This window comes from Macaca thibetana, chromosome 7 (assembly GCF_024542745.1).
Source record: "Macaca thibetana thibetana isolate TM-01 chromosome 7, ASM2454274v1, whole genome shotgun sequence".
Lineage (NCBI taxonomy): Eukaryota > Metazoa > Chordata > Mammalia > Primates > Cercopithecidae > Macaca > Macaca thibetana.
The window spans coordinates 43648157-43667364 of record NC_065584.1 but is presented as its reverse complement, the minus strand read 5'-3'; the positions used below and the strand labels follow the sequence as shown (position 1 = coordinate 43667364).

The 19208-nt window shown below is 40.3% G+C and overlaps 1 protein-coding gene across 1 annotated transcript in view; it reads left to right on the top strand.

Moving 5' to 3' along the window:
* The window catches only part of SYNE2 (spectrin repeat containing nuclear envelope protein 2), a 377154-nt gene that overhangs the window by 242506 nt on the left and 115440 nt on the right, over nt 1-19208 (top strand). Inside the window, 5 exon segments of the mRNA XM_050797880.1 lie at nt 785-916; nt 5345-5539; nt 6142-6216; nt 9018-9128; nt 14566-14682. Of these exon segments, the coding sequence (XP_050653837.1) occupies nt 785-916; nt 5345-5539; nt 6142-6216; nt 9018-9128; nt 14566-14682 (630 nt within the window).

Sequence of the window (19208 nt, the reverse complement as noted above, 5' to 3'; positions counted from 1 at the left end):
GGAAGAATTCCGTGTTGGCTAGAAACTTTGTAGTTTTAAAAGGCATTTTGCTTCACTATGTAGCATACCAAAGAAGTATCTAGTTTTTCTTTTGAAGTCTGTTTCTTTGTTTTTCATCATACTTAATCATACTATTTAGTCCCCAGATAGGTCGGAGCTTTGCTGCCCCCCTAACACTAGATGCCAGGTATTGTTCTGGTTAGTTTTGCCTTATTCTGCAAATTCAGAATGTTCTTGAACCCTCAGCCTCTTACTCATAAAATACACATCACTGATCCCAAGGGGTACCAGGTGAAGATGAGTCTGGACCGGGAAAACCCATCATCACTGACATCACATGCTCTGTTCTGTCTGAATCAGTTATGTCACCTTTCTATGCGGAAAGCCTGCCCCCCCCCCCCCCCGCCATGGAATATGTATTAAAATGGTATATGTGACTTGTCAGTAAATTCTCAAAAGTTAGCAACTTTATGTTAACATGCCATAAAATGCTTTCCAGAATAAACGCACTGGACTGGAAATACTTAAGAGCAAAGGTGTGTCCAGTGAGACTTGTACTTTAAGCACTGCCCAAGGTGCTCTGGCATCTAGTAGAGCAAGAAGATCAGGTGTCAGCTTTGCAAACATTCTTCTCTCTGTTTAGGCTACCACGTCCTATTGAAATCTCAATGGGTGCATATTTGCCGTGAGTGATTAAAACTTCTGTGGAGCTAAACAATGAAAATAGTCCATTAATCTGCTTAGATTATGACAAATATTCTTTTTTGTGGGGGTTATTTTATAGGTAGTCATAAAACAGACCAATGAATGTGATGAAGAAATAGAAAATTTGAAACAGATCTTAAATAATTATTCAGCTCAATTCTCCCTTGAACATATGTCACCAGACCAAGCTGCCAAGCTGCCACAACTACAGGTATGTTTCTTTCATTCATAAAGGTATGTTTCATTTGTCCATCCGTCCATTTATTTAATACTTACTAAGGCTTTGGTGTCTAGACGCCTTTCTAGTGGTACAGTGTAAGTTCCTATTTCTCTGTAACAATTGAAGGTATTTCTGTGTGTGTTTACTTTCCATCCCTATTTCATAAAATAGATGATTATATAATTATCATTACTAAAAAGTGATAAAATTGTAGCCCCTGATGTTTAATCAAGAGAAGCCTTATCCGTTTGTAGCCTGGGCAGCCCTAACCCCAGAAACTGAGCCAGGGCTGCCACATCTCCTTTAATGGAGGGCTTTTTAAGTGCCCTTGGCCTCAGCTTGATGCGTTTTGATCTGAATTTGCTCTAGTACCAAAGAACCTGATATAACATACAGGATATTTGGACCACCTGACTTTCTGAGATAGAGTCAGGCAGTGTGGGCAGGCTGGGCTTCAGCAGTGAAGACCCTGAATACTATTGTAATAAAGAATTCCATATTCTAAGCAGTATTGCCATACTAACATATTGCCATATGTCAGAATTAACAGTGTCATGTAGATTCAGTTACAATGGTTTGCATGATAACCTATTGCTAGGTTTTTTCAGTCTTTGTTTTTGAAGTAACGTTTCCATAAACAACAACAACAAAAAAAAACCTGATTGTATGGTAGGAGTAATAGAGAGCTGCTTTTTTTCTTGCCATCAAATTGATGCAGACAAGCAATTAATATGGTACTCAAAGGAAGGTAACACTACTTGCCAGCTGTGAGACCTGGGGCAAGTGATTTGACATCTACAGTGAAGTACAGGAGAGTACAAGATGACACAGCTGTTAAATGGTGGATCAATAATTCCCAATTAGTAATAAAGACTCAATATTGTAAAAATATTAGATTTCCCCTTATGCTAAAAAATCATGGATCCCAAAGAGCTTTTGTTTATATGAATTATATCCATTGATAACGAAATTAAAACTCAGAAATGTAAAAACATTCATTTAGTTTTTAAGCAACAATAATAAACCCACTATATTTTAATAGGAATAACTATTTTTATTATTCTTATTTTTTTTTTAGAGATGAGGTCTCACTGTGTTACCCAGGCTGGAGTAGAAATAACATTTTTTTAAGTAGTTATATTTTCTAAAACAAATAGTAATGAGAAGAGGGACATTGTTTTATGTATTTGTAATCTCTTTAATATCTGGTTTAATATTAGGTCAGTGCAAAAGTAATTCCGGTTTTGCCATTGAAAGTAATGACAAAAACCATGATTACTTTGGCACCCACCTAATAGGCAGATTCTTATGTTTCTGCATTTGATCTGTTGAGGCATGTAGTTTTGTTTTAAGTATACGAAGACAATACAGCCTCTCAAAGACATGCACTTGGAAGATGGAGGGATATTTTAATAGTCCTTTTGAATAATTGTGGACATTTTTCTTTGAAACTCTACTAAAACCCAACGAGTGCAAATTACATATTAATTGTAAATGGAATCTGAACCCATGTCAATGAACTTTATACGTTCTTACATTAAAATTTACTGGTCTACTTTGTACTTCGAATGGATCTTCTAACAATGCATGATTTTATAACATCACACTCAATCACTTGGAAAATCCTGATTAACTGAGTTGTGCAGATCTTCCAAATGTTGACACATTTCAAGAGTCAATATTTCTTTGAATCGTACTTGTTAATATTAACACCTATCTCTTCAGAAAAAAATCTTTTAGTATTTAAGGACAGCAATACAGTTTATCAGGTGGCTTTTTTTTTTTAAGTAAAAATAGTGTTCTGTGAATAAAAAGGATAGTTCAGCTTACAACTCAAACAGTAGCATAAGTGCTTTTTCTCAACCATTAGCCCTTCATATGCAGCAGAAGTGCCATATGCATACTTTCCGTTTTTTCACAAAGAATAGTGAAAATATATACTGCTGCGGTTTGAATGTTTTTGTCCTCCCAAAAAATGTTGCCCCCCCCCCAACATTTTTATTCATGTTGAAACTTGATCACCAACACAGCAGTATCGGGAGGTGTGGCCATTGGGAGGTGATTGAGTCATGAGGGCTCCTCCCTCATGAATGGGATTAGGTGCCCTCAGAAAAGGGCTTGAGGGAGGGAATTCACCCATTTTTGTCCTTCTGCTTTGTGCCATGTGAGAACATGACAAACCTCCCTTCAGGAAGATGTAGTGTTCAATGCACCATCTTGGAAACAGAGAACAGCCCTCACCAGACACCAAACCCCCCAGTACTTTGATCCTGGACTTCCCAGTCTCCAGAACTGTGAGAAATAAATTTCTGTTCTTTATAAATTACCCAATCACAGATATTCTGTTATGGCAGCACAAATAAACTAAGACACATATTTTTATCAAGGGCATTCTTAAGGAAAATGGAAATTTTTTTACTATAAATACATCAAAGTGAAGAACCCGGTAATAACTAAAATACTTGGCGTGCATGCCTTGATTCATATAAGGTGCCAGTAGTTTTCCCCACCATTGCTTTTATGCCATCAGTGCAAATGTCAGCACAGTATAAAAGGCAAATAGCATTTTAGTGTAATGAAAATGATCTGGACCTTATGGAGTGTGGCCAGGGGTCTGCAGATGCTGCCTTGAGAGCAGCTGCTCCATGTAGGACTGTGCCTCTACTCTGTTTCTGTTATTCTAGTGGCTATAGTATCGCTCTTGTCGGGAGGCAGTGTACCTCTAAAGTTTAGTGTTTATTGAAAATGGAACACAAAATACAGCCAACTGAGATTTAAGTCAAACCATTGTTATTTCCCAAAAGCAATCACAGAAATTTTGACTTCAGACAAAATAGGGGTATTGGCATAGGAATGTGTGCGGTAGAGCCAGGAGAAAGCCCAGGCCTATGCTCTGCTGTGTGCTGGCTGCAGCATTGGACAAATCACCTTCCTTCTCTGGCCTTTAGAACTCTGTCTTGCAGGTGGAGACAGATTACGTTTCTCTGTTCTGTAAGAAAATTAATGCTTCTGTGACTATCCGTAGGATGGGTGGGTGGATGAACCAACAGCAAGAAAGGAAGAAAGAAGGAGGAAAGAATAGGGGTTTAAGGAATATATTAGGAACAAATTTCAAACACATGAAGGTTTTCTAAAAAGGAGCAGACTGCTTCTGATGCAGCACTCACTTCAGGACCTCAGGCAAATTGAATGACATCTCTCAGAGGTGCTAGAGAGGAGGATGTTAGTGTATTTGTCACCTGCTATTTCTTCCAGATCTAAGAATCTATAATCCTATAATCATCTCAGACAGACACTGGGCATCTGCATATCTGCCATGTATAAGAAATTTTTTTTTTTTTTTTTTTTTTTTTTTTGAGACGGAGTCTCACGCTGTTGCCCAGGCTGGAGTGCAGTGGCGCGATCTCGGCTCACTGCAAGCTCCGCCTCCCGGGTTCCCGCCATTCTCCTGCCTCAGCCTCCTGAGTAGCTGGGACTACAGGCGCCCGCCACCGTGCCCGGCTAATTTTTGTATTTTTAGTAGAGACGGGGTTTCACTGTGGTCTCGATCTCCTGACCTTGTGATCCACCCACCTCGGCCTCCCAAAGTGCTGGGATTACAGGCTTGAGCCACCGCGCCCGGCAAGAAATTTTATTTGCACATGTCAATAATACAAATGTTAAAAAAGTAACATTATGAAGGTTGGGATCATCTGTCCATCATTCCCATAATAAGTTATACTACATGGTACCCTTATTTGTTTATTTATTCTTATTTAGTAGGAAGATTTTACTGTAGAAAAGTAAATGATTGAGCAGAATAGACTGTGCTTTAAAAAAAATGAATTTAGTAATACCAAAGAAGTCTTCAGAGATGATAATAAAAGAATGAGATTTCTATCTTCATTTTCTCTCAGTGGTTCCCAAATGTTAATCTGCTTAAGAATTTCCTGGAGAGACATGGGAACATGTCTCCTGGGGACATGCATTTTTAATATGCTTTGGGACACAATGGGAAGTATGCATAAGGCACTTGTGTGGTGTTAGTTAGTGTGCAGACTCCTGGGCCCTCCCCTGTGGATCCTGGTTCTCTCAGTCCTGTAGCTAGCCACTGGAGCAGTAGCTCCCAACCCTGGCCGCACACCACAGTCATCTGTGGAGCATGTTACAAGTTTCCACGCTTTGGCTTAACCCCCAGGGATTTGATTCACAAGGTTTCTGGTAAGGCTGAGGCATCCTATAGCTTATAAACCCTACACAGGACTTTTGGAAATGCAGCCAGGATGGAAAGGAGCTATACTGTACCAGAGACTAGCTTCTGGCTTTGTAAACCAAACAGCAGAGAAAAATCTTCAGCCCTTGTACCAAAGGAAGCAGGCTGTTCTGGGCCCGCAGAGGCCTCAGACTTCTCAAACCTATGCAAACACTCTTTCTACACAGGGAGAAATCGAAGATATGGAAAAACAGATTCTGAGTTTGAACCAAAAAAAAGAAGACCTGTTGGTGGACCTGAAAGCCACCGTACTAAACCTTCACCAGCATTTGAAGCAAGAACAGGAAGTAGAAAGAGAGAGGCTGCCAGCTGTAGCATCAGAGGAGGGTGGAGTGGCGGAGAGAGATGCTTCTGAGCGGAAGGTGGGTATGACTTGAGGTTAATGCTGGCCCCACACTCCACAAGAGCATTAATGGATAGTGTTTTCCACCTGAATGACCTGTGGCATCTATATCTATGGCTTGTAGTAAAGGAATTTTTAGAAGTGGAAATACTCAACCTGAAGTTGTTTACTAGTGAATATAAATCCTCAGGGTGTGCCTGTTCTGGACTCCACCCAGAATTCTTAACGCCTGAATTACTTTAGGACACGCTTATAAAATTTCACAGGCAGATCGATCTAGCCTCCCTTTGAAGTATCTTCGTATGGAAAAGTCAGCCCTTTGCAGACTTAAGAAGGGCCCAGTGCCTAAGTCTTCTCTGCATTCACATCAATGAATCACATTCTTTAATTGTTTGATGAGGGGCCACAGGGGGCCATGAAAATGTCAAGACCTAAGGTTTGACTGACTTGGGATATCCGGCTGGAGGAGCTGAATGGAGCAGGAGACAGAGCCTCCTTGTGGGGGTGGGCATCTTCAATATAGTGAATAAAAAATTACCTACAAAAAATGCAGCCGGACAGGGATCTTGGTGATGTTGACTGGCAAGCAGACTGCAGGTATTCTTGTGCTGTGCCTTTCAGTTGAACAGAAGAGGCTCCATGTCTTACCTGGCAGCAGTCGAGGAAGAGGTGGAAGAAAGTTCCGTAAAGAGCGAAGTAAGGGAAATGATTTTCTTGTTAAAGTTTGTTAGAGCCAGGCCTCTAAAAGAAGTCAATGAAAAGATCTTAAAGTGAATGGAAACATAAGAATTTTTTTTTTTTTTTTTTTTTGGGAGACGGAGTCTCGCTCTGTCGCCCAGGCTGGAGTGTGCAGTGGCCGGATCTCAGCTCACTGCAAGCTCCGCCTCCCGGGTTCCCGCCATTCTCCTGCCTCAGCCTCCCGAGTAGCTGGGACTACAGGCGCCGCCACCACGCCCGGCTAATTTTTTTGTATTTTTAGTGGAGACGGGGTTTCATTGTGTTAGCCAGGATGGTCTCGATCTCCTGACCTCGTGATCCGCCCGTCTCGGCCTCCCAAAGTGCTGGGATTACAGGCTTGAGCCACCGCGCCCGGCCAGGAATTTTTTAAATTAATGTTGATATTTTAAAAGTATGATTGAAGTAGTTCTCTTACGTTATTAATGTTTAAGTGTATGGAAACCTACTTCACCATGTAAGAGTGAGATGAATGTAATTCAGGCACTCTCGCTGGCATATGGGAGAAGGTGAAGAAGTTCTCTGTAGTAACCTGATTTCTGAGGACTTTCTCTGAAGTTTTGAGAGCACGCTGTTTGTTTGGCACTCCTGGTCTCGTTTTTAGAACTGTATTTTTCCACATTTCAATTACTCTTTTGGTCTAAAACAGCATTTCCAATGACACAGAGAGTTGTGTTAGCAACTCAAACTAAGAATTTGTACTACTTAATTATAACTGGCTGAAAGAGACATTTTCAGTTGTCTTTTCTGACATCAGTTTCCATTTCATACTTGAAAAAAATAAGTTGCAATGGGTCTTATGACAAAAGGAAGAAAATTGAAGCAACTTACAGTTTTTGTGACTCGCACGTAACCACCAGACACTTTTTGGGCTCATTTTATAGATGGTTAATTAAGTAGCTCCACTGTCACACAAAACAGACCTCTTATCCTAGAGTGTGTCACTAGGACATGGTGGAACTGTGACAAGGAAGAGTTAAACTTTACTGTGCTCTGTGACCATCAGACAACTTATACCCCTTCATGGCAGAGAATAATGGAGGGACCAGGGACCAGAAAGAGTAACTTCAGTACGATGTTAGTTTGAGACGTGTATTTGCTTCTGAGCTGATGTTTATAGTGTTGTCTTTGACAGCAGCAAAAAAGTACATGTTCATCAAGCTGTGATTTAAAAAAAAAAAAAAAATTGACAAGTAAAAATTGTATACATTCAAAAAAATTTGCCGGGTGTGGTGGCACGCGCCTACAGTTCCCCCTACTCGGGAGGCTGAGGCAGGAGAATCACTTGAACCCAGGAGGCAGAGGTTGCAGTGAGCCAAGATGATGCCATTGCACTCCAGCCTGAGTGACAAGAGCAAAACTCGGTCTCAAAAAAAAATTATATATATTTATGATATGTATGATGTTTTGATACAGTATATGTATATATGCATTGTGGAATGGCTAAATTGAGCTAATTAACATACACATTACCTCACATACCATTTTTTTTTGATAGTGAGAACACTTAAAATCTACACTCTCTGTGATTTTCAAACATATATTAACTATAGTCACCATGATATACAAAAGATCCCTTGAACTTATTCCTCCTGTGCCCTTTTTTTAATGCCCGTTGACAAACATTTTTGTAATCCCTGGTCGCTGGTAACCATTGTTTTATTCTCTGCTTCTATGAGTTTTTTTTTTTTTTTTTTTTTACATTCCACATAGAAGGGAGATGATGTGCTATGTGTCCTTCTGTGCCTGGATTATTTCATTTAACAGAAGATCCTCTAAATTTACCCATGTTGTTGCAAATGACAGAATTTCCTTATTTTTTAAGGCCAAATAGTATTTCACTATGTATATATAACCACATTTTCTTTATCCGTTCTTTTGTTGGTGGACACTTAGGTTAATTCTGTATCTTGGTGGTTGTGAACAGTGCTGCATTGAACATGGGAGTGCAGATGTTTCTTTGACATACTGAGTTTTTTCCTTTGGATATATACTCAGTAGTGGGATTGCTGGTTCTATTTTTAATTTTTTGAGGAACCTCGATACTGTACCAATTTACATTCCCACCGACAGTATTCAGGGGTTCTATTTTCTCCACATCCTCATGACCACTTGTTATTTTTTTATCTTTTTGATATAAGCCATTCTAACAGGTATAAAGTAGTATCTCACTGTGGTTTTAATTTGCATTTCCCTGGTGTTTAGTGATGTTGAACATTTTTTCTTACACCCTTGAGGCTGTAATTTTAAAGATAGCATTTTAATTTTTCTAACTGTTATGTATTTTTAAATATTTATTTAGAGACAGCATCTCACTCTGTTGCCCAAGCTAGAGTGTAGTGGTGCTCACTGCAACCTCCAACTCCTGGCCTCAGGTGATCCTTGCACTTCAGCCTCCCAAAGTGCTGGGATTACGTGTGTGAGTCACAGTACCTGGCCTCAAAGATACCATTTAACGTTACATTGATCAAAGCAGATTAAGTTCCTAAAAGCACCGTTTTAAAGATTTCCTTTGTGTGATATGAGCCGAGCCCCTACTTTTAAAAGTATGTTCTAGGCTTTAGGAAGAGCAGCTACATTTGTAAACATGATATAGTTAGCAAAAAATACAGATTAAAAAAATGGGGGAGGGCTGCAGTAAAGGGCTGTGGTTACACCGCCTGATAAGTTGAGTCTGGTATAAAAGAGGTGAGTGAGTAGGGCGCCGGTTATGACAGGAAGGGAAGCTCTTCCCTTTGCTAACCAATCGATTACTGTGATAGAGTGGAGATGAGAAGGCAGAGCCATCTCCTCAGTCTTGGTCTTCACTTTGGAAGCATGACAAGGACATGGAAGAAGACAGAGCTTCCTCATCCTCTGGAACAATTGTTCAGGTAATGCTGGGCATATCAACCACACTTAGGGGTTATGAGGGTAGGGGGGAGCAGAGATCTATTTTTGCATGACTTTCTTTCCCCCACACCCCCGAGACGGAGTCTTGCTCTGTTGCCCAGGATGGAGTGCAGTGGCACGATCTCAGTTCACTGCAACCTCTGCCTCCTAGGTTCAAGCAATTCTCCTGCTTCAGCCTCCCAAGTAGCTGGGATTACAGGCACACGTCAACACGCCCAGCTGATTTTTTGTATTTTTAGTAGAGATGGGGTTTCACCATGTTGCCCGACTTTCTATGTTAACTTTGCTTCCTCTCTTTCCCCTTTACTTTGTTTGTTTTTCAGTCAGCACTGCCTAAACCTTTAAAATGCCCATTTGTAGCTCAGACAAGGAATAAAAATAAGGGTAGTAAAGAACTATCTTGTTTAAAGGAATGCTTAGGGAGGGAACCTGCAATGGGCCGAATTTTTTTTTTTTTTTTTTTTTTTTAGCTGACAACAATTGTATATATTTATGGTATACAACATGTTTTGAATGTGTATACATTGGAAATGGCTATATCAAGCTAATTGACATATGCATTACCTCACATATTTGTCATATTTTCAGTAATTAGAATACCTAAAATCTAGTCACTTAGCAACTTTTAAGTATACATTATTATTAACTATAATTGCCAAGTTATACATAGATTCTCTTGAATTTATTCCTCCTGTTCAACTGAAATTTTGTATCCTTTGACCAACGTTTCCCCAGGCCCTCTCTCAGCCCCCACCCTCCACCCCAACAGCCCTGGTAACCACCACCCTATTCTCTGCTTCTATGCAGTCCGTATTTTTAGATTACACATGTAAATGAGATCATCCGGTATTTATCATTCTGTGCCTGGCTTATTTCACTTAACATAATGTCTTTAGGTTTATCCATATTGTCACAAATGATGGAATCTCCTTCATTTTGAAGACTGGATAGTACTCCGTTGTATATATATGCCATGCGTTCTTTCTCCATTCATCAGTTGATGGACACTTAGGTTGCTTCTCTCTCTTGGCTACCGTGAATCTTTGAAAGCTTCTGACATCACCTTTGCACAAACGCAAAGACAGCCTTAGTGAGCCCCTGCTTGGTTCTATTTCTGTTGTGTACTCAGTGATAACAGGAGAGTACTTTTTTTGAAGAAAACTCCATATATGTGAAAATCCAAACTGACCAAACAGATAACTCAAAGGAGCAGCTAAAAGCTTCACTGCACTGTTTTACCCAAGCATTTTAATTAACATGCCGCTCTTTGGGGAGTATTGGGTGGAGGGTCTCTCCATAATCTTTTTTTGTGTGTGTGGAACAAAGTAGTATGTAAGATGAATTAGATGTGCTAAGTCTTTTTTGCTCCTTATGACATTCTAAATATTTTCCAATCTCTCAAATGCCCTCACTTTAGAAAATCATCGTAAGCCTATGAACCACGTTCTTCCTTTGCTCCCGGAAGATCTCTGCAGCCTCGTGATCCATACACCTCTCGCTCCTGCCTCCTGTCCAGGGCTGACCCCCGCCCCGCTCTCATGCCAACTCTTTCCCTAATCGTTGGCACCATTCTCTGCCTGTACCAGCCTTGTCAGTCTCTGCCTCTGGCTAGGTTCCTTCCTTCTCTACCTCAGTACTCAGGCTTCCCCTCCCTAACATGTTCTCTTCCTTGTGGCCCCACTACTTCAAACAGAGAGATAGTTCCAGAACCAGCCTGCATCTTCAGTGGCTCCACAGAAGGCTTTGGTCCCTGGGATGCCCTTTCTCCATGCCTGGCTGTAGACTTCATTCCCGTCCACAAAGACCCATCTCAACTTCCCCTGCTCCAAGAAACCTCCTGACATCCTGCAAGGAAAATTGCTGTCTCTTTCCCTGTTTTCCAATAGGATTCTGAACCTCAATTGTGACTTAGCACATTTTTATGAATACATCTGATACGATTTCATGAGTGGAAAGAAGCTTATCATTTATATCCTATACTCAGCTCAGTATGGTACTTTAATGAACTGAATTTCTTGATCCTGCTTCCCATGTTAATTACTACACTTCCTCTTTCATTTGCTACTGAAGTCTTTCCTTGGTGCTCCACTCCCTAGGCCCCTTTTGTAACCTTGTTTCAGCCTCTGGCTGTGCTTAAACTGCCATTGATTTCTGGAGCACCAATTTAGTGCCCTTTTATTAGTCCTAATCCTTGTTGACCTCTCTGGGATTGACCACCTCTTCCTTCTTTAACTGTGGTGTTCCTTTAACTTTCTTAATTCTGTTCTTCCCTCTCCCTTCTACCTTTAGTCCCTCCTCCATCTCCTTTTCTTGCCCCTTTCTCTTTCGTCTGTGATGGTAGGCATTCCCCCAATGTTCTGTCTTCTTCCTTCTCCCTGTTTTCTTTTTTTTTTTGAGACAGAGTCTCGATGTGTCGCCCAGGCTGGAGTGCAGTGGTGCGATCTCAGCTCACTGCAACCTCTGCCTCCTGGGTTCAAGCGATTCTCCTGCTTCAGCCACTTGAGCAGCTGGCATTACAGGCACCTGCCACCACGCCTGGCTAATTTTTTTATTTTTGGTAGAGACAGAGTTTTGCCATGTTGGCCAGGCTGGTCTTGAACTCCTGACCTCAGATGATCCACCCGCCTTGGCCTCCCAAAATGCTGGGATTACAGGTGTGAGCCACTGCGCCCAGCCTCTCTGTTTTCTTTCAGGGCAATTTTATTTCCTCTGAGAGCTTTGTGGTCACCTCTATGCCAGTGATCACCAAACTAAATCTCTAGTCTTGGCTTTTCCCTTAAATCTATAAATCTATTCCACATTTCTATCCTCCTGATAGACATTTTTGGGATGGAGTTTCTCCAACTCAAACCCATTTTACCAACTTTCCTTCAAAGCTTCCTCCTCTTACTAATTTCTCAATGTCTGCTGATGGTGCCATTATTTTCTCAGAGATAAACTTTGGAGTTCTATTAGGTGCCTCATTTCTCTCACCTTTCACATCCTGTCAGTGGCCAATGATGTCCATTCACCTCTCCTCCCATTATTTTTGCTATCGTCTTATTTCAAGCAATTCTTATTACTTCCCTGGACTTTTGGAGTAGCCCTCTAATTGGTTTACAATTTCCAATTGTTTTTCCTAATACATCTTATAAAATACTGATGACTTTTCCTAAAACCAATCATGCTAAACCTCAGCTTAAAATTCTTCATGGAGTCTGATTATCTACTGAAGAAAATGCAAACTTATCCTGGCATTCCAGATTTTCCTGATCCCTACCTACCTTTCTGATTTTATCTAATCTCTACCTTTAATTCTTGGTTTATACCTTTCTGATAACAGTCACTGTTTTCAGTAGAAGAAGCTGAAAAGACACTAACATTTTGTTAGGAAATGCTAAATGCCATGTATATGTGACTAAATTGCAAGCGTGGGTGAGATAGTTTTTATTCCCATTTTAAAGGTGAAGTAACTGAGGTTCAGAGAGTTCAGGTTAATTTGTCCGAGATCACGCAACTTGCAGGTAGAGCAATCAAGGTTGGTTGATTATAATATCTACATGCTTTCTCCCACATTGTGTTAATTCTTTGTGTACACGTCATTTTCCCATTGCTTAACTTGAGTTAACCTTAAAAGAAGGCTTGCTGAATCAGAGTATATATCCATTTAAAATGTGACACACATTTTCAAACTGCCTTCTAGAAAGTTTATACCAAGCTAGGCACAGTGTCTCATGCCTGTAATCCTAGCACCTTGGGAGGCTGAGGTGGGTGGACAGCTTGAGCTCAGGACTTCAAGACCAGCCTGGGCAACATAGTGAAACCCTGTCTCTGTAAAAAAATATAAAAATTAGCCAGGCGCAGTGGCGGGTGCCTATAGTCCCAGAGACCGAGGCGGCAGGGTCACTTGAGCCTGGGAGATGAAGGCTGCAGTGAGCTAAGATTGTGCCACTGCACCGCAACCTGGATGACAAAGTGAGGACCTGTCTCAAAAAAAAAAAAAAGAAAAGAAAAGAAAAAAGAAAAAAAGAAAGGCTATACCAATTCTGTTTCTCCTAGGTATACGTGGAATTGCATTTCCTGACCCCTAAGCTGATTTTTGATATTGTCAGTCTTAGCCAAACTTAGCCAGTGGTTTAAATTAATTTATGCTCTAAGAATGTTGAATACGTCTTTAGATGCCTATTGGCTTTTGTAACTCTTCTTTTGTGACTTGCTTGTTCCTACCATTTGACTGTTTTTCTATGTAAGGGTTGATGTTTTCCTTATTATTTATAAGAGTAATTAATATATTAAGAATATTGGCCAGGCGCAGTGGCTCATGCCTGTAATCCCAGCACTTTGGGAGGCCGAGGTGGGTGGATCACGAGGTCAGGAGATCGAGACCATCCTGGCTAACATGGTGAAACCCCGTCTCTACTAAAAATACAAAAAATTAGCCGGGTGTGGTGGCGGGACCCTGTAGTCCCAGCTACTCCGGAGGCCGAGGTAGGAGAATGGCGTGAACCCGGGAGGCGGAGCTTGCATAAAGCTGAGATAAAGCCACTGCATTCCAGCCTGGGCGACAGAGCGAGACTCCATTTCAAAAAAAAAAAAGAAAAAAAGAATATTAATACTATGTATAATAGTTATCCCAGTTTGTTATTTCTCTTTAACTTAGATTATGGTATCTTTTGTGGTGCATATTATTTTTTTTTATGTAGTCAATACTAAGATTATTTTCCTTTCTTGTCATGCTTCCCCACACCTAGAATTTTTATGGTATAACTTGGAGAATACAGTGAGAATTTATTATTAGGGGTAATACAAGGATTCTAGTTATATTTTTCATAACTAGAATTTATTGTTAGGAGTAATACAATAATTCTACTTATATTTTTCATCAAATGCCTTCGTAGTTGTTCCTAAATGGAATAAATTCACCTTTTCCCCACTATTTGAAATGTGACCTTTATCATATAATTGTTTGTTTGTTTGTTTGTTTGTTTATTTGTTTCGGTAGAGACAGGATCTTACCATGTTGCTCAGGCTGGTCTCAAACTCCTGAGCACAAGCAGTTCTCCTGCCTTGGCCCTTCCAAAGTGCTGGGATTGTAGGTGTGAGACATCACACCTGGCCATGTAATTTAAATTTTCATAAGGACATACTTTTAAATAATTATTCAATGAGACAAAGCATACTTCTGGAAAAATCTACTTAAGTACCTAATTCTCTAGATTCTTTATATGCTCATTAAGAAGAGAAGTTTGGAGAATGTAAGTCTTTCAAATAAAGACAATCTTGGGGAAGCTGATTTTTTCTCTAAGGAACAAACTTTTTTCTAATTGTACCTGACTTTTTTTGCAAGCAGGTAGTTTGTTAAATGAGCAGGCACAGAAAGAAGAACTCATGTGGCACAGGGCAGGACCTTTTCTGGAGCTCTGATTCTTTTCTTTACAGGAAGCATATGGGAAAATAAGCACCTGTGATAATTCCATGGCACAGATCCTCACACCAGACTCACTAAACACTGAGCAAGGCCCAGAATGTTCCCTAAGGCCCAACCAAACAGAAGAGGTAAGTCCCGGTTGGTAATAAGTAAGCTGCTCAGATAGCTGGACTAGCACCTAGAGATGACCAGTGTTCTGTGTCCTGCAATACCTTGTACATCAAGCCAAGTGTTCCTTGTGAACTTTAACATATGAAGGTATGTGCTATCAAGCTGTAGAACTGGAAGACTTGTCATCAGATATTTACAAAGAAAACAGACATGGCATAGAGAATTAGACGTTTTTCACTCATTTACCATTTGTGAACATAAAATAGTCTTTCCGTTGATGACTACTTCTTTAATCTGTAGGTAGAACTTATGGGGGCAAAGAAAGGAGAGAAGGTATTGATTAATAGCCTGTTACATAAAAGGCATTTATAGTTATCCGTTTAACCCTCAGACTTTTTAAGGTAGGTTCATCCCTACCGTATGTTTATAAATTAAGAAATCAAAATTCAGGGAATAAAAATATAGCTAGTGGGCCAGGCGTGGTGGCTCAAGCCTGTAATCCCAGCACTTTGGGAGGCCGAGGCGGGCGAATTGCCTGAGGTCAGGAGTTTGAGACCAGCCTGACCAACATGGTGAAACCCCGTCGCTACTAAAAATAAAAAAATTAGCCGGGCGTGGTGGCACGTGCCTGTAATCCCAACTACTCAAGAGGCTGAGGCATGAGAATCGCTTGAACCTGGGAGGAGGAGGTTACAGTGAGCCAAGATTGCGCCACTGTACTCCAGCCTGCCTGGGCGATTGAGCAAGACTCTGTCTTTAAAAAATATATTTATTTATTTATTTACATTTTTTATATATATATATGGCTAGTGAATGGGGGAATAAGGAATCAAACCCAGAATATTCTAATCTGGCTTCCTAATTTGGAATCTTGTACCTCAGTGGTTCTCAAGAACGTCTTACAGCGGGGTGTGGGGGGATAGGTACTATTTCTCAAATTAATTTTGGTGTTTAGCTGGACCTAAAGCTCTGTGGGTCTCACCAAATAGCTCCTGTAAAAGATATTGGCATGTTTTTGCTGTTTTTATTGTTTAATTATTGCATCTCTTCTTTTATACCGGGTTGTATTTATGTTTTTTTCTCCCAATCTTTTGTCTAGTCTTCAAAAATATCTCTTAGTTCTCAAATTGTTACTCCTTTCTCTTCTTTCTTTCCCTCCTCCGTTTCATTCTCTGTCTCTCTTAACAATATATGTCTGGGAAGGTGGACAAATGTGAGAGGTTTACACCCAGTGGCAATGCTAAGAAAGTTGCTGACCTGGTCAGTAGGTTTTTTTGCTGTTCAGAATTAATCTGGGTTTTGTTTCGTTTTTGAGACATGGTCTCACTCTTCACCCAGGCTGGAGTACAGTGACCACAATCATGGCTCACTGGAGCCTCAACCTCCTGGGCTCGGGTGATCCTCCCACCTTAGCCTTCCAGGTGGCTAGGACCACAGGTACACACCATCACGCCTGGCTAATTTTTGTATTTTTTTCAGACACTCAGTTCTGCCATGTTGCCCAGGCTGGTCTTGAACTCCTGGTCTCAAATCATCTTCCCACCATAATGTTATTTTTGACACCTAATTAAAAATCAGATGTAGCTTCAATGGTGTTTTAGCTACAGTAGCCATTCTGCTTAATATTCTTTCTGCTGGTGTGGATGACCTCTAGGGTCTTTTCCCTGACCATGTGGATACTAGATAATGACGACAATAAAGAGAAGGAGGAAGAAAAAGGAGGATAACAAAATACTTACTGAACATTTAATATGGGCCAGGTACTAGGATTTTACATACACCATCTCTTTTAATCATTAACAACAGCTCTATGAGATAAATATTACTGTTACCCCACTTTACAGATGGAGAAACTGAGGCTCAGAGAAGTAATATGCCCAAGGTCATTTAGCTAGTAAGTGGCAAAGCTAGGATTCAAACCCAGATCTTTCTGACTCTGAGTTTAGAACCTGAGCTTTGAACTATTAGGCTCCAGTGACTCTCTTTTAAACTAATTTATGTATGTGTGTATTTGTATTTTCTTCTTAACTCAGAACTTTTGCTGGGGAGGAATTCTTGGGGCAGGAAAAATAGATGTTACCCTTTACTACAGGAGGAATTTGTGCACTTCTGATTATTCAGGGACTCCTTTACTGGCTCCAAGTTGCATACCTCTTGGTGACTGTCTTCCTGCCTTTTAGTCATTTCTGTCTCATCGGCACAGCACATCACTGAAGAGAGGGAAAGTGGGGACTCTGCAGAGACCAGGCAGCCAATGTCATCAGCCTTCTATCAGCCTCAACAAACCTTTGGTTTCAGGGGTTAAGTGTATGGACCGAATGGTAATTACATAATTTTTAGTAAAATTCTGAGTCATTCTTGACCCATATTACAACCAAGGATAAATATTTAGTACGGAAAAATGTGAAATCAAGCTAGGCATGACCTCAGAGTAAACCGCCACCATGGCATTCCAGGGGCATGCTTTGCATTTATTCACGTGCAGTTAGGTACTGTACTTTAGGTACTCAGTTTTACATTTCATAAGCAGTGGGGGAGATATGCAGGTATTTGTAGAATTGACTGAAATATTAAGGAGAAAATGTAAAGGTTTGCTATTTTGGCATGAAATGTGGCAATAGCCAGAAAATCAACATGCATTTTAACTGCAGTTTTTTTTATTTTAACTGATTACTTCACTGATTATTTAGATCAGTGATGTGTTGATGCAGAAATGAAGCAATGTGATTCACCAACTGAAAAGTTAACTTGGATACTAAAAGGTTGGTGAAATTATGTCAAGAATGTGGAATTGTAGATTCCAAAGTGTAGTGAAAGCAGGAATTGCTTTTGATTCTATTTACTAGTTGTGTGACCATACAACTAGGAGGCAGTTTGAATAGCCTCCCTAAGCCCAGTTTCCTCATCTGTACACTAGAAGTAATCATAGGTTTTAGTTTTGAAATAAGGTGGTGGTCTGTGTATCATGCTTAGCCCAGTGCCTGCTTGTGTTAAGAGCCCAATAAAGGCTAGCTATTATTAATTTGCAGTTATGCTTTAGAGATGACATATTTATTTAGTAAGAAATACTTGTAGTAATACTTTTTAGCTCCCCCCTAGAAGGTGTACAATGATAAAACATCCATTTAAATAAGTTTTGCTTTTAGAATTTGGGGCTATCATATAGAGAAGGTGTTTTACAGGGGTGCTACTGTGTAAAAAACCAGGGAACTCTGAATTAAAAGATCACAGAACTGTGTGACCTTGGGTAAGTAACTTGGGTGCTTCTCAGAAGCAACATGGTAAAAAGGGAGGCATGTGGGCTGATTAAACGTTCTGTGCACTTGGGTTTCTTAGACTTTAAAAAGAGGTGAGTGAACTGATCTCTAGTGGGTTCCTTAGGCCACCCTCAGCTCTTGAAGCTCTATGGTTGGAAATATTCTTTTTTTCTTCTCTTCCCCTTTGGATTCTTTTCAGGTTCAAATAACCAGAAAATAAAACCCAGATTAGTCATGCAGCTTCCTTATTTCCTCATTAATTTGGTGAGTTCATGAGAAAGCAGAGAAACTCAATAGTGTCATTTAAAAAAGCGTGTGGAGGGCTGGGTTTGGTGACTAATGTCTGTAATCCCAGCACTTTGAGAGGCCAAGGCTGGAGGATCACCTGAGCCCAGAAGTTAGAGACCCGCTTGGGCAACATGGCAAGACCCCATGTCAAAAAAAAAAAAAAGGTGTGTGGCATATAACAGGTGCTCAAATAAAATTTTTGAATAAATAATGAAGGCAGGTGGTAAATCTATGATTACAGATTAATTAAAATTAATAGATTGTCTTAGATTAATTAATATTAAAAGATTGTTTTCTCAAGTGGCAGAAAAAGGAAAGGGGATCCCAAAATCTTTGTCTATAGCAATATCTGAAAACTAGAAGGAAATTAATCAGATGACTAGAAAATGATGTCTGGAAGCAAAATCACACAACTGTTGCTTTAAAAAAAAAAAAAATCAGGGCCAGGCACTGTGGCTTATGCCTGTAATCCCAGTACTTTGGGAGGTCTAGGCAGGTGGATCACTTGAGGCCAGGAGTTCAAGACCAGCCTGGCCAACATGACAAAACCCTGCCTCTACTAAAAGTACAAAATATTAGCCAGGTATGGTGGCGTGTTCTCGTAATCCCAGTTCCTTAGGAGGCCAAGACAGGAGAATCACTTGAACTTGGGAGGCGGAGGTTGCAGTGAGCCGAGAACATGCCACTGCACTCCAGCCTAGGTGACGGAGGGAGACTCTGTCTCAAGAAGGGAAAAAAAAAGTCAGGATTAAAAAAGAAAATTAAAACAGGTGAATCCAAGCATAGACCTGACTATATATGAAGTTGAGAAAAAGTACAATGCAAGGAAAAGTTTCCTTGAGAAGGTGATTCTTGAAGAAAATTATAATAATAGATTAATGAAGGCAGGGAAGAAATGGCATTTTGGCAGAAAACAGCAAATGTATGTGAAGATAATAGATGGTGAAAGGTAAAAAGTACAACCCAGAGACACTTGTGCCAGACCAGCTTTCGTAATA